At 40.2% G+C, this 26,138-nt stretch overlaps 1 protein-coding gene across 1 annotated transcript in view; it reads right to left on the bottom strand.

Annotated features, from left to right (window-relative positions):
• TENM1 (teneurin transmembrane protein 1) overlaps positions 1-26,138 on the bottom strand; it is a gene marked incomplete at its 5' end in the record, with an annotated part of 98,275 nt that overhangs the window by 51,251 nt on the left and 20,886 nt on the right. Inside the window, 7 exons of the mRNA XM_010187235.1 lie at positions 4,269-4,501; positions 8,630-8,650; positions 9,517-9,766; positions 14,603-14,746; positions 20,187-20,454; positions 23,068-23,329; positions 25,116-25,235. Of these exons, the coding sequence (XP_010185537.1) occupies positions 4,269-4,501; positions 8,630-8,650; positions 9,517-9,766; positions 14,603-14,746; positions 20,187-20,454; positions 23,068-23,329; positions 25,116-25,235 (1,298 nt within the window). The remainder of the gene's footprint in view (positions 1-4,268; positions 4,502-8,629; positions 8,651-9,516; positions 9,767-14,602; positions 14,747-20,186; positions 20,455-23,067; positions 23,330-25,115; positions 25,236-26,138) is intronic.

The raw sequence follows: 26,138 nt of genomic DNA, 5'->3' as shown, positions 1-26,138 counted from the left end.
AAGGTAACAGGAATGTTTCAGCTGAGCAGGAGCAGGCCCTAAATGGGCTACTGTCTTTTGATAAATGTAAAGGTTTAATCTGAGCAGTTGTTTTTACAGCTTTATTTACTTTAGGAAGTACTGCTGCAGATGGTGAGCAACAAGACTGATTATTTCAGGATGCAAGCTACTGGGGCGAAGACATTTTCAAAACCACGATTTTTTTTTCTAGCATTTTCTTAGCGAAGTACTTCCAAGCAAACTGGATAAAACTACACTGCAGAACTGATTTTTAATTTAAGCTTTCATTTGGGTTGCTAGTTCATGGCCATGGGTCTGAATGAAAAAGTTCTTTGCTGCAGCTGTGTGTAAGGTATTTTTATGCATGGGATTTAGATCTTACTCCCACCTTCTACATTTCCCTGGTGCTTACTTTGAGGTCACTGCGCTGCAGTCAAGTGCTCTGTACTCAGTGTGTAATTCTTAATTTCTTGAGACACTGACTGTACACTTAATTGCACAGTGTGTGTGTGCATTGCACTTCTAGTTCTGGAGTCTGGTCTGGACCCAGGAGTCAAAAAGCAGACACTGCAGGACCTTAGATGCTTAAACCTTTGGATACTGTGCTTGGGCTTCCAAATATTGTAAATCACTTCAGATGCTTAGGGTTCAATCACTCAATCACCCTAACAAATGTTAATCTAAGACATATTTCTTAGTATACTGACTGGGAGGCACTGTAGCTCAGCAAAAATGTGGTAACTTGATTGTCTCAGCCTCTCACTGCCTCTGTCAATTTAGCTTGGAAAGTCAAATCTATTTACATGTCTAAAGCCCTCTCATTTCAGAAGGGCAGGGTAGGTAAGTGTTTAATGCCTTTGATCCAGGCATTGGCTTTGCAGTGCTAAGTAGAATAACTCCCAGGTATTCCTATTAATTTTAGTGCTTCTTACTGCTTCAATACTCAATGACTAATCTGGTTAAGATCAGGACACGATCCCTTAGGGCCTTATTATAAATACTAATTCAGATTGTATAAATGACAGCATTGGTGACTAGATGTGCCATAAATACTTTTTATCAAAAAATTCCCAAACCCACCAAACAGAATTCCCCACCCCAAAATTAAAATCTGTTTCTTGGTAAAGTTCAAGTGATTGGAATTCTGTCAATGATTAATATCTTGTGTAGTTACTTCTTCATTTTCAATATCTTCTTGTGTAATAAATGTGTTCAGCTTGTCACAGATCTTATTTTATGTCCCCACCTTGTATCATTTCACATTCTGCTTAAGTACTTGGTCATCTATTACATGACTCATTAGTCTGAGATCTCTACAGAATTAAAGAAAGTTGCAGTAAAAATAATATATTGAAGTTCAAATTTCAACTACATCACCCATGCATGTTTAAAAGCATCTTTCAAAGTCAGCTCAACACACACTACGCAAGATTAACGTTCAGCAAGCCCCATCTCCAGTTCCTCACAGAGAAGCGGGTGCAGACTGAACAAAGACACACGTGTTTGTTACCTGTACAATAAAAGTTGCGGAAAGCAGATCAAATCATAGTCGATCAGTGTGACCTCAGGATGTTTTCCTGACTGGCGTTTAATTGCTGGTCACTAGGCAAAGACAGTCTTGCCAAATAAAGATAATGAGAAATAGAAGTTTATGAGAGACTTCAATCATTAAATAATAATCTAGGACTCTCCCAAAACCTTCCTGCATGCCCACTGAAGGAGAAAAACTGTTAGGATTTCAAAAACGCTAAAACAGCATTTGAAGCAATTTTCGTTCAGAAAGGCACACTTGAATTTCCACTTATTTACATACTTCTGAGGATGATACCAAACAGGATTAACTTTCGCAAGAGTTACACGGCAGGTACTTCTTATCAGTTTTGCAAACGGATAAACTGAGTCATACAGATAAGCCCTTATGCAGAGTCACAAGCAGCTGGTGGCAAAAATGAGAACACAACGTTTGAGCTGCAAGTAACCAAGGTCAGCCAGCCACTGAACAGAGTTCTGTCTCAGTATTACCTTTCTACCAAGTGAGGGCTAAATTGATTTTTCATTTATAACAGGAAAAGAGTGTAATACTCAGGACAAAAAAAAAGAAGGCAAATGGGGAAAAAAGCAAAAAGATTTTTCTATAGCAGCTTAAAAAATGAATGCTAATCTTGTCTGGTCATTGAGGAGTGCAAGTGACTAGATTTAATAATCTGTTCGCAAGTATTCTGTCTTTATTTGCATTATCAGGTACCTATTTTTGCACTGTAAAACTCCCAGAAGTGAGAAATAAGAAGCAACTATTATTTTTTTAAATATTTGTGGTCAAATACTACGTAACATTGTGTTGCTTTGTGTCCAAGTATTTTTAAACATGGTTAAGATGTTGGTGAGTCTGTGAACTCGCCAAAGTTTTTGTCAGTGTTTCCTGTCTCCTTAAAATAATTTTGTTTATAGTGTTTGAATATTATTCAAAAAGAAATATGACATCTTCTCACAAGACAATTATTCCAATAACACACAAAATAAGTGATTCAATTCAAAAGAATCTCTAAAACTATATTTAAGTAAGTGAGACTTTTCGGTTTTTTAGTAAGGCACAGATCTATGGGTACCAGGCAAGTACTTCCCAATACTTTCCTAGGTTATTCAACCTCTTAAAGTTTAGGGGAAAACAAGGCCATGCACTTATAGGGCCATTATGATAATACCCATCTAATTGTTGATACTGTGCTGGCGACTACAGGTTGATGCTGCATTTTGCTAGGGCCCGTACAAAAAGGGAATGTGGCTGCCCATAGCTCCTCGAGATTAAAATCCAAAAGCCCAAATGTAACAAATCTGACAATTTCAAACTGATGTAACTTAGAGTAGATGTATAAATCAAAAGCAGCTGGGTGCAATTACCTGAATTCGCCAATACATGAGCCATTGTCTGCTAACAGTTTATTTTTCAATATTTGCTAGTTGCCCCAGAACTTATGAATTGTGCTTTTATTCCTCTTAATTTCTTTATGACTAGAACCTTCTGGTAAGGGCGCCATCTATACATAGGTATTTTTAAAGTAAACAGCATATTACAAATTTTCACCAACACACTTCCCCAGTAAGAAAGTAAGACGGAACAACTAATTTTACCGTAATTAGATACAGTCAATTGTAATCAGCAATACAACATTGAGCATTTTCCTGCTACAGTAACTGGAAACCTTTGTCTTCTACTATTTTTAGGACTGATTCATTACATTAATTAGCTGCCTGAAGATTAACATTTATATATACTTACCTCACACTTACCTTCTATCATTAAAGAGATGTTAAAAGTCACTCTATAATTACAATGTGTTTCTTGCTAAGCCTTAAAACAGGATGATTTGCTTGTTTTGGAGACATTTGTACCTGGATATACATTCTAATTTCCTACTGATATACAGCCTTCCTTTATTAGCTCACGAGAAATCATCAAAACCCTTCCCCAGAGCGAGTCATTAGGAGGGAGTGGTGTGCGACACGGGGAGCATGCTAACAGCCCGCTCAGGGCTGTGCCATGGGAGCTGCTGAGCACCCTTTGTTCCAGGGATTTCGGTGGGAGTTGAGGGTGATCAGCTGCTTTAAAGCAGCAAATCCAGACTTTATCACAGTTCTAATGCACACTGCAAGGGGATTAGTTGTGGCACTGGTGGGAATTCAAGGCTTTGCACACATTTTGCCTGTGACAATGCAGGATGTATGTGACAGGAAGGCTGCAGCAAAGTGCTTACTTCACGTGTAGCAGGTGAGATGCTCGTACTTTGCAAAGTGAATTTAATGAGGAAGGGCAAACTAGAGCTCCTAATAAACTTGATTTTGCCGGCTGCCTCATTTGAACAGCCCTGCCTTAACGTGTATGAGTAAGCTCCATTAACATTATAAGAGTCTCTTGAATGCATAAAATATAAAAAGTTGATTTGGCAACCATATTATTTACTTAAAAGTTAAATATAATTAAATGCTGCCATCTTGCAATTGAAAGGTAATAAAAGACGAGTGCTACCACACAAGGAAAGAGTATTTCAGAGGATATTAGCTGGAGTCTGCTGCTCGTGCTACTCTCCCACAAAGGACTGGTTGTATTAAAAATGTGAGTGAGCCCTATGAAATTATTTGGCTTGTTTATAGCTGGTTAATTAGTCACCTAAAAACAATTTTCGTACATCCAGTTGCATCTAAGTTTCTACATAACAGAAGGAAATGACAGATGACCAGCACCAAGTAATTCAGATATGCTCTTTTCTTACCTCTTGGACTGTTGAGAGAAGCCTCAGATGCCTTTCCACCATCTCCACAGTGACTCTGGTCAAATGGAAGGCACTGATCGCCTGTTCCTGCCACCACATCTGCGTTTTTGGCCAGATCCTTGGTTTCAGTGAGAGATTTTGCTTTGTAGACTTTTCTGGTGTTGGTATCTGACAAGTAAAGGGATTCTGACACTGGATCAACGGCTAAGTAATACTTATGTGCAGGACTTGTACTAAAACAGAAGGGAAGAGCATCAAAGTTAATTTGGTTTTCTTTCATATCTCTCTTTATGGTAGCATAACACTTCTGATGACAACTGTTCAATGATTTGGAGATGACAGAGTCGTAAGTGACTCCAGCTTTAATGCAGCTCACGCAAGCACTGCTGCTGAGAAGGAAGGAAGCAGTACAAGTGCAGAGCCTGACCGAACAGCTACGTACCAGTTAGCAAGCTTATGCAGAGAGTGGTATTGGTGGAGTCAGTCTGTCCATTAGCACCGAGCGACCCAGTATAAAGCTAACTGGAGGGACTTCGGCTTAGTTGTAATTATTACTATCACAAGCAAGGTCTTTCTTCTATACCTGCTAAGTCCTCATACTGTTGACACTAAAAACAAATCGATGACTTGCAGCAAAGTGAATCACAGGCTGTTCTGCATGGGCACAAATATCCACTCTTGGTTATTTTTATCTGTTTCTGAACCTTAGGAAATATGAAGGTGTGAAATATGGTGCCTTACTTCATGCTGACTGTATTGTCAGGAGCAAGGCAGAAGGCCAAGTACTGTCAGTGCAACTAGGCATGAATTAATGCACCATAATTCATGCACTGAAGTGCCTTATTGAGATTATAAAATGTTATTTAAAAAAATATATACGTATGTTAATTAAATGGTGAGGTTCATAAATTCTAATTGGAGAACTGGGCTGCATCTTATTAATCAGTGACACTTTTTGTTTCTTTTGGAGTGTGAAGTTAATTTCCAGTCTGAGGAAATTATCCAAGCACATGGCACACCACACTAGTGTCCTGAGCCTGGTGAGACTGCAGTGCAGTCCTGATTATAAACGAAAATAAAAATCCAGATAGGTGCAGATCCTTTAAATAACACAGTTGGTTACTGAAACGGTGGGAGACAGACACAGGCAGAGTGGTGGGCAATGCCTGGCAGAGCGTTTAGGTGCTCACACAGTATTTTTACCACTGCCATGTGTTTCCAGGGGGAAGGAGGAGACTCCTGACAGGCAGCTGGGCAAGACATTGACCTGCCTGCATCTCCTGTAACTCAATATGGGGCCTTCCTATCTGCTCTGCAGATAAAAAGACTGTCAAATCCTGTTTTCTGTTTTGTTTTGTTAGAGACACTTTATTAGCACTGGCACAATTAACTAACACTTAAGATTGCTGCAACAAAGTTAGGAAATGAGTGACTCCTCTCAGCTTCATCAGTGTTGTCTCTTGGTGCTCCTTCTGCAGGGCTGGGTTTTCATGTCACGAGAAATCAAGAATGGAATAATCTAGATAGAGCAGAACTGAAGAACTGGCAGAGGCTCCAGGACAGATGTGTAATGTCTGAGATGACACTGACTTATTTTGCTGACTTGATTTCAGGTTGATGGAGCCTCTAAAAACATGAGGTTTTTGCTTGGCTGAGGCAGACACTAAGCTTTACTGATCACCAATTAGACAGTTCTACCTTACTGAGCAATGTGGCAAAACAATGTAAAAATTACCGATATCTGTTATTTTGGCAATCTACCGAGTACTCTACATATTGCTAAGAAACTTCTAGCAGATGATCAGCCGAAATCTCCTTCCCATTTATAAGTGATGAGGCTAATGCTATACCATGATAAATGCGATAGAGCTAGGGCCTATTTCTGTCAATTCTCGTTCTCCAAGCAAAAAGAGACAGAAACTACTCAGCATCTCTGAGGACTGAGCCACAAGCTAGACTAGCTTAGGGCTGACCGTAGTCACTAACATCTATAAGAGGAAATATCAGGAAAAAGGTAACCCTGCAGTTGGAGAACAGATGTGAAACACAGTCCAAGGAATGAAAGAACAGTGGTGGGACGAAGGATGAGTAAGAGGATGAGCTAAAAGCAATTAATGCCTAATTACGTATCACCAGTATTATACAATTTTGTTTGTTGAAAACATTAAGGATCATTTGAGCTCTCTGGAGTGAGCTCAGAAGAGACTGGCCAGCCTAAAGATGGCTTTTTAATAAAATACTTCTGTGGAAAAAGTTGCAAGCAGAATTCTAGATGTTAAATAAACATACTGTTCATAATGCAGAAATGGCAGAGAACCAGGGGGTCATTACACCCTCTTCTTGTAGACACATTTTCTGTCATCCTTGTCCTTACATTTACTAGACTGGCTATTAGAAATGTTTATGCTTAAAGCCTTGCATACTAAAACGTTTAAATTTAAAGAGCATTAGCAAAAAATGGAATGAAATCAAATACTCACTGTCTTTGTAGAAGTTTGCAATCAAATCTAAATCTGAGTTTATTTGAATTATTAAAAACTATAGTTTATAAAATATATAGTTATATAGTTATAAAAACTATAGTTTATTTGAACTATTAAAAACTGTATCAATATACTAGGATTTACAATGAATCTTTCTAGAAGTTCTTACTATTCTGTAGTAAAATGTCTCCCTTAGTTTCTATTTCTAACAGTTATTAAAGAGCTTTGTTATTTCTTATTAAAATCTTGATGACAAGAAAAACAAACAGGGTAAGTTGTTTTGCACAGTCAAAAATAACATCAGTGGCCTTCATGTTTACTGTTCTCAAAAACCTACCCCTTTTTATGCAGTATTTCCTTTGTCTCAAGTAAGAGGAACCCCTTTTTCCTGCTCTGTTGGACACTGAAAGTTCTGTTGAGGATTTTGAAGCCTTTTCCTGCTTGAACTGTCATGAGCCTCTGACACCTTTTAGTTGTTGTTTCCACATGTTCCTTTGAGCATCCTAGAAATTTCCTCCATGACTATGGCCTTCACAGCCTCAAAGAATGGCACATAGTGGAACTGCTGACTGCTCCCCCATAACCTCAAAGACTACGTTAGATTCAGGTGATTTCCTCTGATTTTCCACAGTTTCACTTGGACAGAATGCTGACAGAGGCCATTATTACTGAAATTAATAGGGCTGGGGTACTTGAGTATTGTCACAACTTGATTTAAGTAAGGTTAAAGTTAATCTCAAGAAACTAGTACCAGTGAGCAGGTATTAAAAGAATTCTACTTTACAAAAGAAACACCTGAATTTACAACCTGATTTGCATTCTGAATGCATTACAGAGTACTTGAGTTCAACTTGCTCCTTTTCTTTAGTTTACAAAGATACTGGTCAGTTTAGCATGAAGGCAAATGGAAACAACCCTTCAGTTAAAAAATAGAACTTTGTGTTTACCAGCTAAGAATTATTCTTTCTTTTTAAGTTTTCATTGTAAAATACACGAGACATGACATCTTCTGTAGGTAGGTTGGCTAATAATCTAGTGTTCACCAGAATTCCTGTGGCTAAAGTGAGTCATTCCAGCCAGCACTCTCATTCTGCAAACGTGTGTTTAGTCCACACTCAGCTCACTGCTATGCCATGAAGTTACCAGCTTAGGTTGTACTAGTGCTGGCTTATTTATCTCATTTAAGTACTGAGATGCTAAGAAGTTTGTTTCTAAGGATACAGAGTGTCTTGCTATCTCTTTCTAGCCTGCAATGTCGTTTCTGCAGCTGGAGTGTTATAACCAACTCCCTCTCTGTCTGTCGCAGGAGCCTAATGTGCAGCGCTCATTCTTTCAAAGAAATCCTTGCACTGTAATGCCAAAATGTTAACGGCAAAGCCGCCTGACTTTGCTTTAGCTGGAGAGGCAAGGACTGAGCTGGGACACAGCGTCCTCAGTTCTGGGGTCTGCTGTGCACTCTTTGTAACTGTGGCAGATTTTAAAGTTTGCAGTGTCCTAGACCTGCTAAGGCACAGTCCTCTTGTGTGACTCTGAAGCCTTTTTTATTATTTCTTTGTTGCTAAAACTCCAGTTTCCTTGGCTGGCTATATCTATGATCGTTCCAACACCATGTGAAATTAATGTGACAGCTATGAAATGCATTCCCAGCTTTTGGGTTTAAACACCTCCATCTCTGCTTTGTGATTGACAAGCTGATTTTTAGAGGGAGACTTCATTCCTTCAGAGTGAACAAATCAAACCTACTTTACTATAAACAAAGGTGAATTTGATTAACATTTGTATTTATTAAATTCAGTGTTTCTCTATATCCAGACTTCTAAAAAGACTTTTGAAAGACTGTTTCCTCGAACATGGTTCACATACTGCTGCTCTACTTACCTGTGTCTTGTGTCTCTATTCCTAGTAAGACAGATCAGTTCATGTTAAAAAGAGAAAAAGACAAGAAATGTTGTTAGTCCTCAACAAAAACTGTATTCTTTGACTGCTCACAGAGCTGCATCCCAATAACAAAACATTGTTTATCTTGTTACTCAGTATTACTTCTCTCTCAAACGTCTTCCTTTCCACTGCCTGCACATTGCCAAGTTAACTCTGAACAACCAGCACACATCATCAACAGCAATGGACATTCAGCTAGTTGGACATTCACGGGTGTTAAGTAAGAGAAATCTTTCCTGCTTTCTGCTCTCCCTGAAAGGGAATGGGAAGCTGAAGTCATAATTACCAGGGAGTCGTTAATGGTGGCACAGGCCCAGCCTGTGACAGGTCAGTCTGCATTGCTAGGTGTGCTCTGCACTGCTTAAACTCAGTCACATCCTCTGTTACAGATGAGCAACAATTCAGTTGTACTCACTTTAAACAAAACAAGTCTATCTTCAGCCATAATGATGTGACCTGACATAATACTGCCCAGATTTGCTATTGAATTATGGGGTTTTCTTCATGGAATATTTTAACCGTTTTGGTAAAATGTATGAGAAATTTCACAGGAACAAAAATTAGCTTTATTTATTCTATGCTTTGTAGAAATTAATTATGCAAAACCTGTTGTAAAGGCCACTTAAGATGCCCTTTTTAACTGACAACTTTAAAGTAAGTGCAAGTTTTCTGATGAGTCTGACAGTTGATGAGACGCATGCTCACAAGCCAACTAAACGTGGCTGCTGCTTTAAGTCACAAGTGAAAAAAGGCTCACCCTAGTTTTCACAGGCATATCACAACCAGGGTAATGAGCGCAAATCAGAGAAAGCTAATTATTTTTTTACCTTAATTCTAATATGCCAATTGAGTTTCCAGAAGGAAAGATCCGTCTGACAAAATTGAAGTCCCCGATATATACGCTACCATCAGGCCCAGAAGCAAGAGCAACTGGGGCAAAGAGTTTGCTGTTGAGCGCAAGACCATTGCAGTTGGAGCAAGAGACACTTCTCTGGTGTCCATTACCCATCATGGTTGAGATCACTGGTGGCTGCTGGGAAATGAACAAGTTTTCACCATTTCCTTTGTGAAGAATTCCTAAGGGGGGGGGGAAAGAGCAAAAAACAGTAAAAAAAAAAGCAAATATACAGCTTTTAAACTATTCCATGGTTTTGAATTATGCAGTTCTCTAGAAAAACACATTACCAAAACAGCAACACACATTGGATCTTTTAAAGATTGTCACAGGGCCCCACTAATCTCTTCCAATTTTGTTCGGTCCCCAGCTACACCATCACCATTTTGTCGACCGGCGGCTATTTTAAAAGCCAACACCATGAGGAGAACTCATGGTTGGTTAATGCTCTAACAAATTGACTGTTAATTGCAGTGTTATCTGATTTCTCGGAGATTACTACTTTAATATTCATTTTATTCATAAATTTTTATTAGGTAGCAGAGGAATTTCTTAGCCAGTTTGAATATTTAATTAAAGGAGATTAATAGCAGGACTAACTATGCATTTTTCACAAAAGAGCACTGAGTGGCAGCACAAAATCAATATTAAAATTTAAATGCAATTCCTTCATGGTATATGAAAAATGTGCCAAGTGCAGCAAAGCCAAATTAAGAGTCAAGGAGTAACTCTGAGGCACAAGCGGATTTCTCACCAGCAAGAATATATTAAGTTCTGCCATAAAGTTGAAAACAACTTTCCAGTACGTCAGTATTTTAGCACTGCTCTGCAGCACACGCTGTTGAAAGTCTTCCCAGTTATGAGGCTGATGATACCAGGACCAGTACAAACACGTATTTTATCAAGCTGATAGCTGTAGTATTTATTTTAAATAACAATGTGGTAACATAATTAAGAAGTACTTTTAAAATGACACGTTACTGTAAGACTTTGGCTATTTCTGAATGGAAGGTAGTTCTTTTAGACCACAGTCCCAAATCTCTTATTTCTCTTGGGAAGTCCAGTACAAATAAAGAAATAAACACATGGGAATACACTTCCTGGAGGACTCTAACACTGCATAATGAGCAGGAAGTACATGTTGAGACATGCCCGAGTTTTCCCAAAGTACGGCAAATGTATTTATGTGCTGCTTCTAGTTTGTTAAACTACTTTTTTTGTGCGGCTTTCATGTAAGCTCTTCTTAGTTTCAGGTAAAATTCTCCTTGGAAAATACTGAATGTTGCCATAGCTGTTTTGAAGGAAATCGTATTTTTAAAAATTTATTTCTGAACAGCAGAGGACTGAGTACATATGTTTGTTTGAGCAGTGGCTTAAAAAGAAGCATCTTGGGAATGCGCCAGTAAAATTAATGGCAATATCCTCCCTCGTGCACCGGATAAAAATCCTACTAAATGAAGATGCTGCCCTTTGCCCGAAATTATCAATGTAAAGGTAATATTTCAGCTGCCTCACACAAATGCCAGTAAATAATTAGGGCTCTGGAGAATACGTTTCGCTGTCAATAAATGTAAGCATGTGCTTAATTTCAGGCTTTTGAGCCTCTGCTTTACTTTTAGTCAGTGCTGGGCTGCACTGGGGCTGAAATTACCATAAAGTGTGAAGTCCCTGTAAAGTTACTCCTCCTTCCCGATAAATAAAAGTGGACTCAAAAAATACATTTGCCCATCAGAAGAAAAACCTCATTCAAAGAATACTCTGCAAAATCGGGTAATAGCACGTTCATTTGTATAAGGAGATAGAGGTGTCTTTAAAAGGATGCTACATAGGAACCAGTATTTATGGTATTACGTGTTCTCTTTATGAGAAATGCCCTGAAGATCTTCCAAACTGACCAAAAGCTTTGTATTAGAAAACATTAAACTCCAAACATGTCACAAATTGGAAGTGATCAAATCTCTAAATTGGAGGGGAAAAAAAAGTGGGAAAAGAACAGTTTAGTACAGCTGAGAGCAGGATGCGGTCCTTCGTTAGCCTAACAGTCCTATGGATGCAAAACCGCACACACTTAACAAACCTGACTTTCCAGCCACACTGGAACGATGTATGCTACTTCACATCTATGCCGCTGCCACAGGACATGTTCCTTTTCTTTCTCTTCTAAAAAATACTTCCATCTGGCAGTACCAGACAGTTTTTACTCGCTAAGACTTCTGCATGTCAGCACTTGTACCTCCACAGCTTAGGCTGTGCTATGAAGTGCAATTCTGGAAAATTGCATCTATTTATTTTTACAACTTTTCTATTGTGCTCAGTTTATTCTGTAACATCTCTGAAATGAAAAGCCTTTATGGGGAGGGAGGTAAGCCTATCTGCCCTGTTACTGAGTAGGAACACTGCGCACAGCAGCAGACCTGCTGGAAGACAAGGCTTAACGGCTGGTTAGATGTAAGCTCTTCAGGACTAGTTAACTAACCAAGCAAAGAGCTTCTAGTTTTAGTTTGAAAACAAAACTGTAATTTGCAGTAGAGGATTTTTAGAAAGACATTTATGTTACTTTCCAATGCTATTTCCGTAGTTAATCCTGTGACAGTGTTTCAAAAACAGATGCAAGCTTCATGCTTCTAAAAAGATCAGCTCTTCATACATAAAGAGGGAATGCTTTAATTAAAAGTGAAAAATCTCAATATATTCATACTTGAGGAGGCTACTCATGCTTTTCATTTCACTCATGGTGGCATGGAGATAAGTCTAAAATGTAAAATTCAAAGTCTGAATCACATTCTTGTCCTCACATAAAGTACATTTTATATATCTGAAATGGAAGAGCATTCACCAGCTCCTAGATAAGACCAGAAGCACACTCGTTATTTTTATCCTTTTCATTAACACAGTTCATTATTTGGTTTTGCTGCTTTAATAGAGCCTACAGGCTGTTAGGTGTGCACTAGCCATGGTGTAGTCGGCGGTTTTCTGCTCCTAGCTGCTTCTGTAGCTCAAGGGTGACAGAGCACTGGACCAGGCTGCCCAGAGAGGTTGTGGAGTCTCCTTCTCTGCAGACATTCAAAACCCGCCTGGACGCCTTCCTGTGTAACCTCATCTGGGTGTTCCTGCTCCAGCAGGGGGATTGGACTGGATGAGCTTTGGAGGTCCCTTCCAATCCCTAATGTTCTGTGATTCTGTGTGTACATGTGCCAGGTGTGCGTGCTCAAAGCCCATTATAATCACGAGGAAGATCTGAGACCTCACTGAGCTCTGCCTGGCTTTGTCATCCTCACTAGAGATGCTCTCAAACGCAAACAGGAGTCCCACTGATGCCAAGGCAGCGCTTATGCCCTCCTCTCCTCAGACTGTGTCTCTGTAAGCAATGCATAAAGATGTTTAGCAGCTTTCCCCTGACATCAGCTTTGATCATGCCCAGCACAGTGGGAACACGCGAGGAAGAGGAGCAGGTATAAGCAGCTGCACGTTCCTCGTCCTTGTTTTCGGGCTGGGGCAAGTTCAGGGGAGGCAGCGTGTGGCTGACAGGTCAGTGCTTGCTGGCGTTCTCAGCCACGCAGCTGAGATGGGGCTAGGAAGTGATTTGTCACCATGTACCCTGTGCTCAGGAAAGCAATGGTTTAGCCCTGCTCAGATTATAACTGTATACTTTACAAAACCTCAGAACGTCAGTGCCTGTGGTGTGAATTATAGTAGTAACCACTGCAGTTAGCAGATAGTAATATAAATTGGAGTTACTGCCAGCAATTTAGCCTTGGAATTAAACTATGCAAGTGGTAAATTGGCACTAGGGAGTAGACCATGGGGCTCGCAGTTGGGGGCTGAGCTGACTGAGGTCAGATTTCTCTTTGTGTTAAATGTCAATAGCTGGCATTTAAAAGAGACAATCTATACAAACCAATAAGACAGGGTACGAAAGAACCACTGCTTAAAATGTCAGACTATTTTAAATCAAAACAGAAATCCAGATAATTTACAAACTAAATCTGACCTTTTGTATTTGGAATACTTACACTGTAGCTGCGCATTCAACAACAGAACTTGTAAAAACCTGACAGCCTTACATCTGTGCATGAATCTTCATTAACAGAAGTTCGCAGATGGAAATAGATTTTAGTAGACAGACTCTCAGCTGGAGCAAACTGAGAGAACTTTACTGAACCCAATACTTTGATGATTTATAAGTGCTGAATTTTAACCCCAAGTTTTTCTTCCCATGGACAGCGAGATATCTGTTTATTGACAAAACCGTATTTTTCTAGTTGCCAGTTTATCTAACAAGTATTGTTTTAATACTTTAATCCCACTAATTCTTGACTATAGATGTTAAAGAAGGAAAAGAAAAACCCCTAGGAATAAAACAAAAGCAATGAGAAAACAGATTCCGTATTTGAAGAATCTCTATGCAGGGTTAATGCGATGACATCAAAAGCATCCACAGGTTTTTTTACCTAATGCTTCGAAAGGTGCTGGATTGCTTGTCCTGAGGAGTGACTGACTGTGCTTCTGCCCAGAGTGGGCAGCCAGAAAAGCTTCTGCACCCTGCAGCGGCAGCGAGGGTTTGGAAGCACCAGGGGCTCACTCAGTGTTCCTGCATGGTTCGTCTCCCTGGTGCCGTGCTGCTACCAACCGAGTCAGTCACAGGATGAATTAGGGGTGCAGACACCTCACTGAGAATGTAACACACTATAAACTGACCTAAAAGCTGGTACTTATTAGGTACTTATTTAGGTACATTCACACATGAACCTAAATTAGCACGCCCTTTTCCATCCCAATGACCGAAGCGTGTTTGCAATTGCAAGAGTTAGTGATACCAGTGTTTAATACCTGGGAGCCAGAACGTTAAAACTATCCTTTCAGATGGCATTTACAGTTCAGTTCTCAATAAATGAGGGTGCACATTCAAACAAAGAGGATTACACATTAGGAAGTGTAATGCTTAAAGTCTGAACAATTAATTCCTTTAAAATTTGTATTCTTCATCTGCCCGGCCAGTTAATAAAGGAAGGACTTACCACTTTGTGGATTTAATACATGGTGTTTGTTTATAGACCAGCCTCCCAGATTTGAAGCATCCATTTCAAAGCCTTGAAGGATTACTGTTCTCTTCTCCCACAGAATAAAATCAGGACATGTTTCATATTCATATCCCACCGACACTGCAAACAAGTAATTAAAGATCTATCAGTCTACCTTTTTCCTCCGCGAACTACCAGGTAATTTTTCATTACAGGTTTTGATATTTATCCATCAAGTAATGATGCCACTAATTTTCCTCTGCCTGATTGCTATTGTTGAATGCCATTTTTTTAAAAGGGTTTTAAGAGATTAGTATGTTATTACACCTACAGTTACTGCAGTTTCGAAGCAGAAAATTTTCTGTTGTATCAGTTATGAATTTCTTAAGAGTATAAATCTCCTCCAGTGACTCCTGACTGGACTGTTTATTGCATTTCTGCTAATTACCTGAATAACAGCTTAAACTGAAGAGAAATCCTCATGTTAAAACAAACTGGCTTTAATTTGTTTGCACTTAGCAAACAAATACAGTAAAAACTGTAGTCAGGCAGAAATGGACTGCCAAGCTGAGAATCTCTAGAATTAAACATTCATCTTAACAGGCTTGCACGTCATATGGTTCACCTCTACAGCCAGCCAAAATACCTGCTGAAAATCTTGAACTTCTCTAAGGGTGGTGGTTTTTGGGGGTGCTCAAGCTGACCAAAAAGCTTTTCCTTTAGGATTTCAGTAAAACAAAATACCCAGCTCTTCAAGATTTAATTTTGGTATCTGTGCTATACCACGTTGGTTCTCTCTTTTTTCAAAGTTATTTATCTCCTCTAGTTAACCTTTTTAGATTTCAGTGCAACTCACTGATAAAGGAAAAATGTTATTTTAACACCAAATCCTAAAATTTGGTCTAGGGAATACTGAGATAGTTCAGCCTTTCCAAAATAAAAATGTCTAAAAAATATTTTAAGAAACACAGTTTTCTGACATTTTCAGTATTTTCTTCTCACTTTTTCTATGTAGCAGCTGTAGGTACATTTTACTTGAACCATAAATAGTTTTAATACCATCTAAATTCCATTACTGCATGCAATAAAAATATTTTGACCAGCTATAGCAAGGAGCATTTGTATTTGTAAGATAAATGTTTCATGGCAAACTGAAAGCTGTTCCTTACAGCAACTTCACTTAGAGCTGCTTCATCACTTTAGCAGAAAGAACCAGTTTTTGCAGCTAAACTGTGACTTGTAAAAATCACATCTCCTGAAGTACCGTAAATATTGCATGTTTAACACTTTACAGGTTTCAGTCTGAGGGCCCAGCAGCCATTCTGCCCAATTGTTCTGTTACAGAAGCTCTTGTGGTAACAGCAGTTACTGAGGAGCTGCTTGGGTTCAGTGCCCAACTATGGGCATGGAGCTCCTTCCAGAACAGCCACGTCCTGTGCTGGGATGAGCCATCAAGGTTCAGAAACCGAACATGCTATTTTCTAGGTGCTAATGCAGAGAGAAGATAAAGGGCTGATTTTTCCTATGAAGCAACCTCACTGCTTGCCACCTACACGTTAGCATCTTTATTCCATTCCTGCACTTAACACGTTCAATCCTGGGTCAGACGTGCATACTCGAAAATAGCAAAGAGCTGTAATACAAAGTCACTCGGCTTTGCTCAGTGAACCATCACAGAGGCCCAGGACAGCCCATCAGCTGCTGCAAGGTACCACAGCGATGTCTGGGTCAAGGGAGGTACGACAGTCTGCACATCTGAGAATCTGTGCCGATGGAGCCACAGCGGCACAGTTACCAAGACCGCAGCTAAGGCTGCTAAAGCGCCTGCTGTTCCCTGCCTACAGCTGATGTTTCTGAGCTGCCGAATACCCTCTAGAGGTTATAAGCCCCTTTCTTTGAAGTTCACTGTACCCTGCTCTAACAGCTACTGTGCGTAGCTGCCTTTTTACCCCTTGTCCATGGGCGAGAGACACATGGCCATACGCCCACCTCATGTGTGTCTACAACCATGCTACTTACATGTATTTATGGACGAAATCTGTGCTCCAAAAAGGAGTATCTGCATAATCTTAAAGCAGGGTCTCCTGACACATCTAACTGGAGGTACTGATGTACTATCTGAAAATGTCCTATCCATTGTTTTGCATGCACAGCAATCGAGGTGAAGCACAAGGATTGTGCAGTTACTGCAGTGCCACTTGAAAAATAAGTATTATGTTACTGACAGGTTCTGCAAAACAGAATTTGGAAGTGAAATGATGATCTTGGTCAGCTTACTCTCATTGTGGTGTGTTATTTTCTGGTCAAAATAATTTATAGCCCTTTTTTGAAGTGACTGAGATTTCACTGCATGAAGAACTGTAGTGACTATGTTCTTGGACACTAACAGCCAACAAATGCAGTTCTTTGCAGTCTCAAAATGGATTTCAAAAGATTTACTGAACTCATCAGTACCAAAAACCTATTCTTTTCATACAACTATTTGGAAGAACGAGCAATAATTTGTTAAGTCATGCCAGCATAGCACAGTTTAAGGTAAGAAATAAAAGACAAGATTAAACAGGCGAGTAACCTCTACTTCAACCTCTCCTGAAATATTTGTACTTATTAGCATCTTACTTCTTTGAACAACGAATGCAATGAACCCAACCAAAGCACTGTGTAATAAACAGAGAAGACCTAAGACTGTTCTGCTTGAGAGCTGGTTTATATTCACACCCAGAAGGGTCAGTCCACTTCATGCTGCTGTGTGGGTTGCAAGTGCTTGCAGGAGTAACACTGAGCACGTACGGCGTTACACAGGAGCATTTACTGAAGCTTCTACTGAAATCCCTCCTTTTCCTATGTTAAGTTACAAGGGGACAAACTTTACCACCAAGGTTTTGTGTGTCAACATCCACATGGTAGTTATTTTACTCAGAACAAAGAACGTTACTTTATCATCTCAGCTGTTACTCTGAGAAGAGAAAAAGGCCTCTGGTTAGGGACTTGTGGACTAGACAAACAGCAGGAAACACTTCAACAGATTGAAGCAGATCCACTTGTGTGCAGAAATGTGCTCAGAAAGTCGTCTTTTCTGTAACTGGTTATGTGATCACTGCTGTCAATAACCCTGAAGAAAAATAAAGATGTTTATAATATTTATAAAACCAAAGACAGATGGCTATATTCCTGAGTTCCAGGACTTCAACCTGCTGCCGTTTAATTTAATTAAAATGAAAACTAAACGGAATGCATTATTAAATATTGGTAATATACTGGCAGAGGAAATGATTCTGACAAAAATTCATATAATGGATGCACATAAAGGTCCCTGAGTACTACAGTGTGTCAACTTAAATAAAGTTTTATAGGAATCTAACAAAGCATGCTAACGATGCACATACAATAGAAAGACCTTTGCTTCTGTTTTCCTAGGAGCATAATGAAACTAAGTAAAAGAAAAAAAAATTAAGCACCAATTAAATAATTTAAATGTTGTTATCCAGCTCTATTATGTAAGCTTTATTAATACTTAAACATATTACATTCAGCTACTAATTTGGGAATCTGTAAGTACAGAATAATTAAATAAGATGCTATGCATTTGATTTAAACTGCTGTGAAGTCCAGATATGTAGAGGACTTCACGATCACCAGAAGACTCTTGAATGATGCAGAGGGAGCAGGAATATTCAACTGTGCCCTCTCAAAGACATCAGTGTTACCGTGTGGATTCTGCACACAGGGCACGTGTAGCCGTGTCGAGGAAAGCCCCAAGTGGCACCCACGACCCATCTGGTTCTGCCTGATCGCCATGGGAGCCTCAAAGGGCACACTGGAATTTTTTTTCACTCCTGGATTTGCATAAATACGTGTAAGTGAAGCCAACAACTCAATACATTCCTTCACTGCAAAACACTAGCAGGGATCTCTGTCTGCAGTGGGCAAGGGCTGGATCTGCCCCCTAAGCAGGAGGTTTCATGAGACAGATGGGCTGAAAAGGACACCCCATCGCACGCCACTCCCAGGACATTCAGAGCTGCTGACCCCTTCAGGAAGCTGTCCACCCTTCTGCAGATGTGACAGATGTTGATCAGATGCAGATAGGATGATGCACCTATTCAGGACACCTTGCAGATGGAGTTTTGATCACTTTAGGCCAACGTAATGTGTGAGCTATGGCTGGAATGAGAAGACCTGCACTTCTGCACTAGTATTCATAGCAGATCAGGAGACTAATGAAGCTGAAAATTTATCACTTATTTTCTGGTCGCTTCAGTTTTCAGCTGAATTTGATCCTGATCTGGCTCATTTCATGATCAAATGAATGTGAGTGGTGGCCCAGGGGTAAGGAGAGAACGTGAGAATGTCCCTTCTGGCAGCAGTCTGCAGCTGTATCTGTTGAGGGAGACACTGAGACCACAGCCCTAGAATAAGCTCCCTGTTTTCTAATATATTCCGATGTGCTGAAAATCATACTCCATACTTTGGCCTCATGACCCTTTGTGGACACCAATGCCTACATCTGCATCATTCTCTAAGCAGCAATGACCAGGAAAGTGCTGTAATCCTCCGTTCTCCCATCGCCTCACCGACCACCCGCCTGGGAGCACGCACTCACAGTCATGCACTACACGTGCTGGGAGCTTGCACAGCTTGGATGGCACCTTTTGGCTCTGCATGGGCCAATTTGCGGGTGTGCTGCCTGTATGGCCAACAAAGCAGGCCCTGAAGAGAGCTTCTGGCTGCCCCTCAGAACAGCATTTTTCATATATGGAATGAGGCACGTTCCCTGCGAGGGTGGATGGCTCCACATAGCCCTTGCTATTCTTGTTTTATAGCCTGCTCTAATTGCCCTGACTTAAAAAGCAAAACAAAACTGCTAAGGAAGTGAACAGGGCTTATTCACAATGCTAAGCTTCGCTGGTAAGGTAAATAATCTTAATGGAAAATATCTATAAGATTAGTCGATTAAGGAACATAACCCCAGATTCAATTAAAAAACAGCGAGCCTTTTAAAGCCCAAATCATGAAATTAATGAAAAAAATGGCTGGCTAAATAAAACGTATTTGCACAGACAGCACTTCTGAAGCAACTCTCAGAATAGCTGCTTGTGCTGCTTTCTAAAGAAAGTCTACAAAAGATGATGGTTTTTCTATAAACATCTTGAAACAACAAATCAAGAAGTTTTAACTGTTGGGGACGTGAAATGTAATAAGAAAGGATGCCTAAAAGTTAGAATTTTGTAAACCCTAAGTGGAAATGACATTTTAAATGTCACAGCCAAAAAATGACAGAAACAATGACACACCAAAGGTCATATTCAAAGTAACATTCAAAACCAAAGACAGCTGAATGTAATGCCGTTAGTACACAACCATTCTCTGAGGGAAAAGGGGATTTTCAAATTGATTAAATTAGATAGATGACATTGGAAGAACAAGAAAATAAATGTTCTTAGGAAATCATACGAGTCACTTTGGCTAAACAGGCATTTGATTTAAAAGAATGTAAGGGCAGCAACAAAATGTATAAGCCATATTTTCCTGGCTTGATGCGTGTGAGTGCTTCTGCTTGCATCAAGGTGATTCTACATACCCATCGCCTCGGCCAGACCAGAAACCTTCTGTCCATATATATCTGTCTTATTCCAGGCAAATGTGTATACCAAATTGGCTGCAGCAGGAAACCACTTCTGAAGCAGACGTCCTTCAACAGCAACTATCAGATGGACTTTTGTCATTCCAGAAGGGATGGTTGTGTGTGTCAAAATAATGCGCAGCAAAGTTTTATACCCCGGTGTTCGACTGCTGAGGTAACTCAGCTTCACAAAACTCGAAGGAATTGGGATTTCTTCTTGGACCACCTTGGAAAAAACAAAATAATTACATCTATAGCCAAGAAAACCTGCAAAATTATAATAATAACAGCAAGTGCTTATTTTACGTTTCACAATCACGATGTGAACACAGTGCCACTCAAAACACTGATGTCTTCTGTGTTTACTTCTGCAATGCAGTGGCCAGGCAAGTTACAAAATGTCCAACACTGGAAACTCCTTGGTCATCTTACTCCAGTGTCTCTTCCTCCAGTGCATGACTCCTATCTGCTGATACGTCTTTGTGGACATATTCGTAGAGACAATCTCTACAGCTTTACCTTGCCTTTATTATTTGGTTTACTCAACAACTGGTCTTTACCAGAATACAATCAAAAACTCCTTTAAAACACATACACGCTTTATACATTACATTATGACCTGATGATACTATCCTGCTTTGGAGGTAATAACACTTAACTTGGGGAGAGCCAAGAAAGAAAACAAACCTTCCTGACAAGCCATTGTCTGTGCAGAAGTGCTTACAGTAAGGCTGAGCTCCAGCAAGCAGGAGCATGGCATAGGAATGCACAGCATAAGGAACCTAACAAGATAACTGGGGACACACGGCAGTGAAAGTGAAACAGACGGGGTGTCAGAGTCACCCAGCTAACAGGTAAGTCCCCGAGGTGTGTGACATAGATCAAATCGCATGGCACTGCTGTCACTGCCGCTGTCTGAGTCACTTGGATTAAAGCTGGCTTGGATATGCCCGTTGTGGGGTAGTATCAATTCCTGGCTGCAATGGAGATGAGCCCTCAGCAACCAGAGGGATTGCAAAGACTGTGAGCTTTTGAAGGAAAAAAAGAAACGTGGCCTTGACCTTTTGAATGATGTGGGCCTTGGAGCTACAAGAAGGGATTTAGCCCTTGTGATATCCTGAGAGAAAGGAGCTCTTCTGGGGCAGACAAGAGAAGAGAGCAGCTTCTTGGAGGATGCCACCACAGTCGCTCAAAAGCCATGGAAAACTAGACTGTGCTTACTAAGTTTAATGATTTTAGTGTATTTCCGTAATAACGAGCCAACCTGTCACAATGTTAAATCTGTCAAGCTTGGAAAAACACAAACTGTTTTGTTTATGTTCCCCAGTCCTTCAATTTTTCTTGTCTAACAAGAGATTACTTCACTTTCAAAACGATTTTATTTACACACTGCAACAGTATCACTGTCACAGGATTGCTGCAGTACAGCTGGAGACCTGCCAACGCCTGTCATTTCGACATATGAAATGTAGTGTTGCCAGGGAAATCCTGCTCCCTTTACTGCTCCTGATTTGCAGTGTTCCCCTTCTTTCCTGCTGTCATCCCAGCTGCCCCCTCTGCCGTACATCTGACACCTCTCCTTGGTTTTTAATAGAAAAGCAGGAAGAAATATTCATGCATTAATGCATGCTAATATATCTTCTCCTCCTAATACTGTGGGTTACTTTTGTTCATTTCCCCGTACCGTACAATGAAACTTAACGCTCTAAGATCCCTCCATTGACCAAGAAAAACAAGACTGGGGGCAGTTTCTCTCTGAGTAGACTACATCTTTGGGTACCACTCTGTTTACAGATGATCCAGGAATACCTCATGGTGAGTAATGTGACCCGTTTTTTTCTTACTGGTGTGGATCAGTTTTTCTTAATTTATGTTCATTAGTTTCACTCAGTATGATTTGTAAGGCAACACTATGGCCATCAACTGGCTGAAGTATGATAGTGTTTTTAATAGTTACGGAGAAGTTTAGACATAACTGAGCTCAATCAGAGGTCTCTTACACGTAGGATAAAGCCCACTAATTGGTAGCAACACTTAGGAGAAAAAGAGCAAAGGATGGAAATACTCATGTCTACAGGTAGCCTCCAAAATATGACCCAGACTTGCTCAGTGAAACTTAAAGAGAATCCAAAAGAGGCCTTATTGCTTTAACCCTTAACTGCTCAAACAACATACTAAAAATTCTGAGGGTTACCATGATCTGAAAACTGTGTAGTTGTATTTTGTTGAGTGTTTGTATTCTTTGAAGTCCCAAATAAAAGAACAGTTAAATACAGGGTCAATTAGAAACTGCTTCTAAACACTTAGGGGAGTGTCAAGAAAAAAGACATTTAAATAAAACTGATCCTAAAGATCACACTAAAATTGCTCTTCCTTGGAAAGAAAGTAATAAAGAAGTTAAAATATGGCTAGAGGTGCCATTCTAAAGAACTAGAAGATGTGAACAGCTGAAATATTCCTAGGAGTCTTCAAAGCACCTTGCGTCATGTCTCACATTGATGTATGGGGAAGTTGCATTCTTTATCTGTAACCTAGAAATGGTTTCATCCATCACTATAAATAAATCAGGATTTCAGTAATAAATCATGTTAGGACTCCCCCCTGTCTTCTACTTGGAAGTAAGAAATAAAGCACCTTAAAATACGAACAAAAAAATAAAGGGAGAAAAAAAGAGAAAAGCATCTTGTGAAACAGTACTGAAGAGACAGACATGGCATCATTCTGACAAGTGCATAACATCACAGCAGTTAATTGCTCACTGTTTGGTATCATCTTCTAGAATTGCCTAGAACTTGTTCTGCAACTGAATAAACTGTTAATTCAAAAGTTTTGTCGTCACCTGTAGCTCTGGAATAACAGTTCCTCTTTCAGGACAGGACCCTCCAAATGCTGTCAAGGGTGAAGGCAGCACAATTGGATTTGGACTGATGAAACTACTGATGTCACAAGATGGTGCGTCCGACTCTGTTCTTTGCATCACAACTTTGTCTACGATGATAAACCTGTTCCAGGGCAACCAAAGAGTCCTTTTTTCAGATATGAAAGGAGATCTGTCAAAAACTAGAGTCACAGAGATGCCTCCAACAGCCACAAGGTCAAAACTGGAAAAGAAAAACCAAAATGCTTTGTTACTTTCCGTTTAATCATCGTATTACCACAGCTTTCAATGCATCGCAAACAAAAACTTCACGTTGCTCATTACAGCCCTTAATTTACAATGTGGAATCAGTCAAGTATGCCTTACTTATTCACGAAGAAGCTTCACCTCTCTGTGCCTTCTCCCTGTAAGCATCAACAGCAACATAGAGTACCTCACTGTTACTTGGTCTGCCTCCCCTCTCTTTATCAACTAGGATCAATACTAGGAGTCATCTGTAACAAGGTTGTGGACCCAGTTACTTTGGTTTATATGACAAGAAATTCCTAGCCCAGAAGAGAGATGCTACTTATCATCTCTGTAGGTGCACCATGCAGAATAACTAGTCTTGAAGAGACCAAATCTTCAAGAGACTTAAAGAGACCCGTTAGACCTCTTCTCTATTAACTTATCCTTTTCCCTGTTTCCAAAACTAGGAGGAGTAAAAGGTTGAGTACACCAAGCAGGAGAACCCTCCGTGCAGGTTTGGGAACGATGTCAATTAACAGCACTGAGAACTGGATCAGCTCCTGTACAGAAGGCAAGTGATGCTCTGGGAGCTGTTGTGAAGAACCTTTGGCATATCTGGGCTGCAAAACAGTGGGACATAGAAGGCACCATATACAGAGTCTCCATTTCCTGAGTCTCTGACATCCATAGCCAGGCAGTATCAGGTAATATGTAAATAGATACTTCATCCTCTGTATTACTGAATGTATCTATTACGGAGGCTTTTGATGGTAACAAACTGTGATAAGAAGTCAGACTTAATTATGCATATCTCATCACATTTCCCAAATGACACCGGTTACAGTCACAGCGAAATACAGGTAGCGTATTTTAATGCAACAACTTTATCCAGGCTAGCGTAAAGAGGAAATGATAATTACTAACTTTCAGCAGAGCGATTTGAAAGTCAATAAAGTAAGGTAAAATAAATATGCATGCTTCTTACTTTTGTAAATTGACAAAGCCAAACTAAAAAAAAAAACCTCATGGAAACAGTGACAAATTGCACTTTTCCCTTGTTCGAAGATAGCTTCTGATTTTTTCTCATTCACAACACAGCCAAGGAAGATGAAGTCTTAAACTGCCCGTAGCAGCTTGATTCAAGTTCAGGAGCAAATCATGACCTTATTGCACAGGGATGGCCAGCCCTGGAGTGCAATACAGAACGTACAGGAACTTCATTTCTCTGTGAGAACTGAACTCAGCCCTGCAAGGCTGGGGAGGACAGGGGAGCCAGCACTGCTCAGGACTGGTTGTGGAACAGCAACGTAGCAATTCTGCCTCTGGAAAGAGTCTGTCCTCACTTTTCCTTGTGTGTCTCAGGTGATCGACTAAAGGAGTTAATTTCATTGGCACCTCAATAAACTGCTTGGAAGATTCACACTTAATGACCAAAAAAAAAAAGAAGGAAAACAGGGAATTCTCTGGAAAACCTGACTAATGAAAATACTCAAATGTCCAGAAGGTGCTGTTAGAGCAGTTCTGTCACATTTTGACTCCAGGTGTTTGAATGTCACTAATCTTGTTACTGTTCAGGCTCTTTATTCTTCTCTTTCCTCTTTGGTGCCATTGCCACAGAGAACTGTAACTAAATGTGCTCCCAGAGCAGGGGGCTAGATGCTGTCCTTAATCCACACTATGAACAATGATGTCTATAAAAATTTTGTACATGAACAGAAGGTGGTAGTTGGCCATAACGATGCAAATCTAAACCAGTGAAAGACCACACATGAAAGTCTGACCTTCCGTCCTGTCGACTGATGGTGTACCCATACTCATTGTGGTGCAGAAAGCTGACGTTCACGCCAACCAAAGGCGTCCCGTCTACTGCTACCACCTGGCCTCGAATGACACACGCCCGTCTGTAACAGAAAGAGGAGAAGGCAACATGTTAGACACACCAGGAGGGAGACAAGGGCACTGATTTCAGAAACTGGGCTATGCCTCTGTGCATAGCAGGCAGACAGAACTATTCTGTTAACTTTGTGACTGCTGATTTTGAATGAAAATTCAAACAAGTCCAAAAGATTGATTTGAAAAACCATTATCTCATGAAGACGACAAGCAGACTCTCCCATGAATTGCTGGTGTATCGAGAATATATTTCCATTTTCGGCTATATTTCAGGATACCGTTTGTTCTGCCGCTCAATAGCACTGCAGAGGTTTCACTGCTAGCGTGGTTTAGCTTGCTGCAGCTCTAGGGGGTGATGATTTGTGAAAGGGGAGAATGAAACCTCATTCTCTGCTGCTAAGAATAGGGCTTTGCTCTCTATTAGAAAAAAGCTGAACTAATGTGATAAGGCAGCAGTGAGACACATGGTCTTCACCGAACTTCAGAAAGTTATATAGGTAAATTCAGGGAGCGCTTAATCAAGTGTAACATACATTCTTCTCAATCCCCCATCACACGTTATGCCCTTTTAAATTCCCTCTGGGATGTGCTGGACTTGCATCCACTTTCCAGCATAAAAATTCTCCCATTCCAGTAAAGAGATTGGAACATGGCAGCACAGCAGAACACATCAAAGTCAACGGACAGGAAAGTGAACTCATTACTAAGTGGGTCTAATCGGAGGCTAACAGGATCACAGAATCATAGAAAATGAGAGCTGAAAGGAAATACAAGACTTTATCTTGTCCATTCTTTTGCCTCAGGTAAGATCAACTATACCTACATTACTCCAGACAGATGCTTGTCTAACTCTATAACCTCACCAAGGAACCCGTTCCAATGGTCCTGTGCAAGTGCTTTACTCATGGCAA

The sequence above is a fragment of the Mesitornis unicolor genome, unplaced genomic scaffold (genome assembly GCF_000695765.1).
Source record: "Mesitornis unicolor isolate BGI_N332 unplaced genomic scaffold, ASM69576v1 scaffold146, whole genome shotgun sequence".
Lineage (NCBI taxonomy): Eukaryota > Metazoa > Chordata > Aves > Mesitornithiformes > Mesitornithidae > Mesitornis > Mesitornis unicolor.
This window is presented reverse-complemented; position numbering and strand designations above follow the sequence as displayed.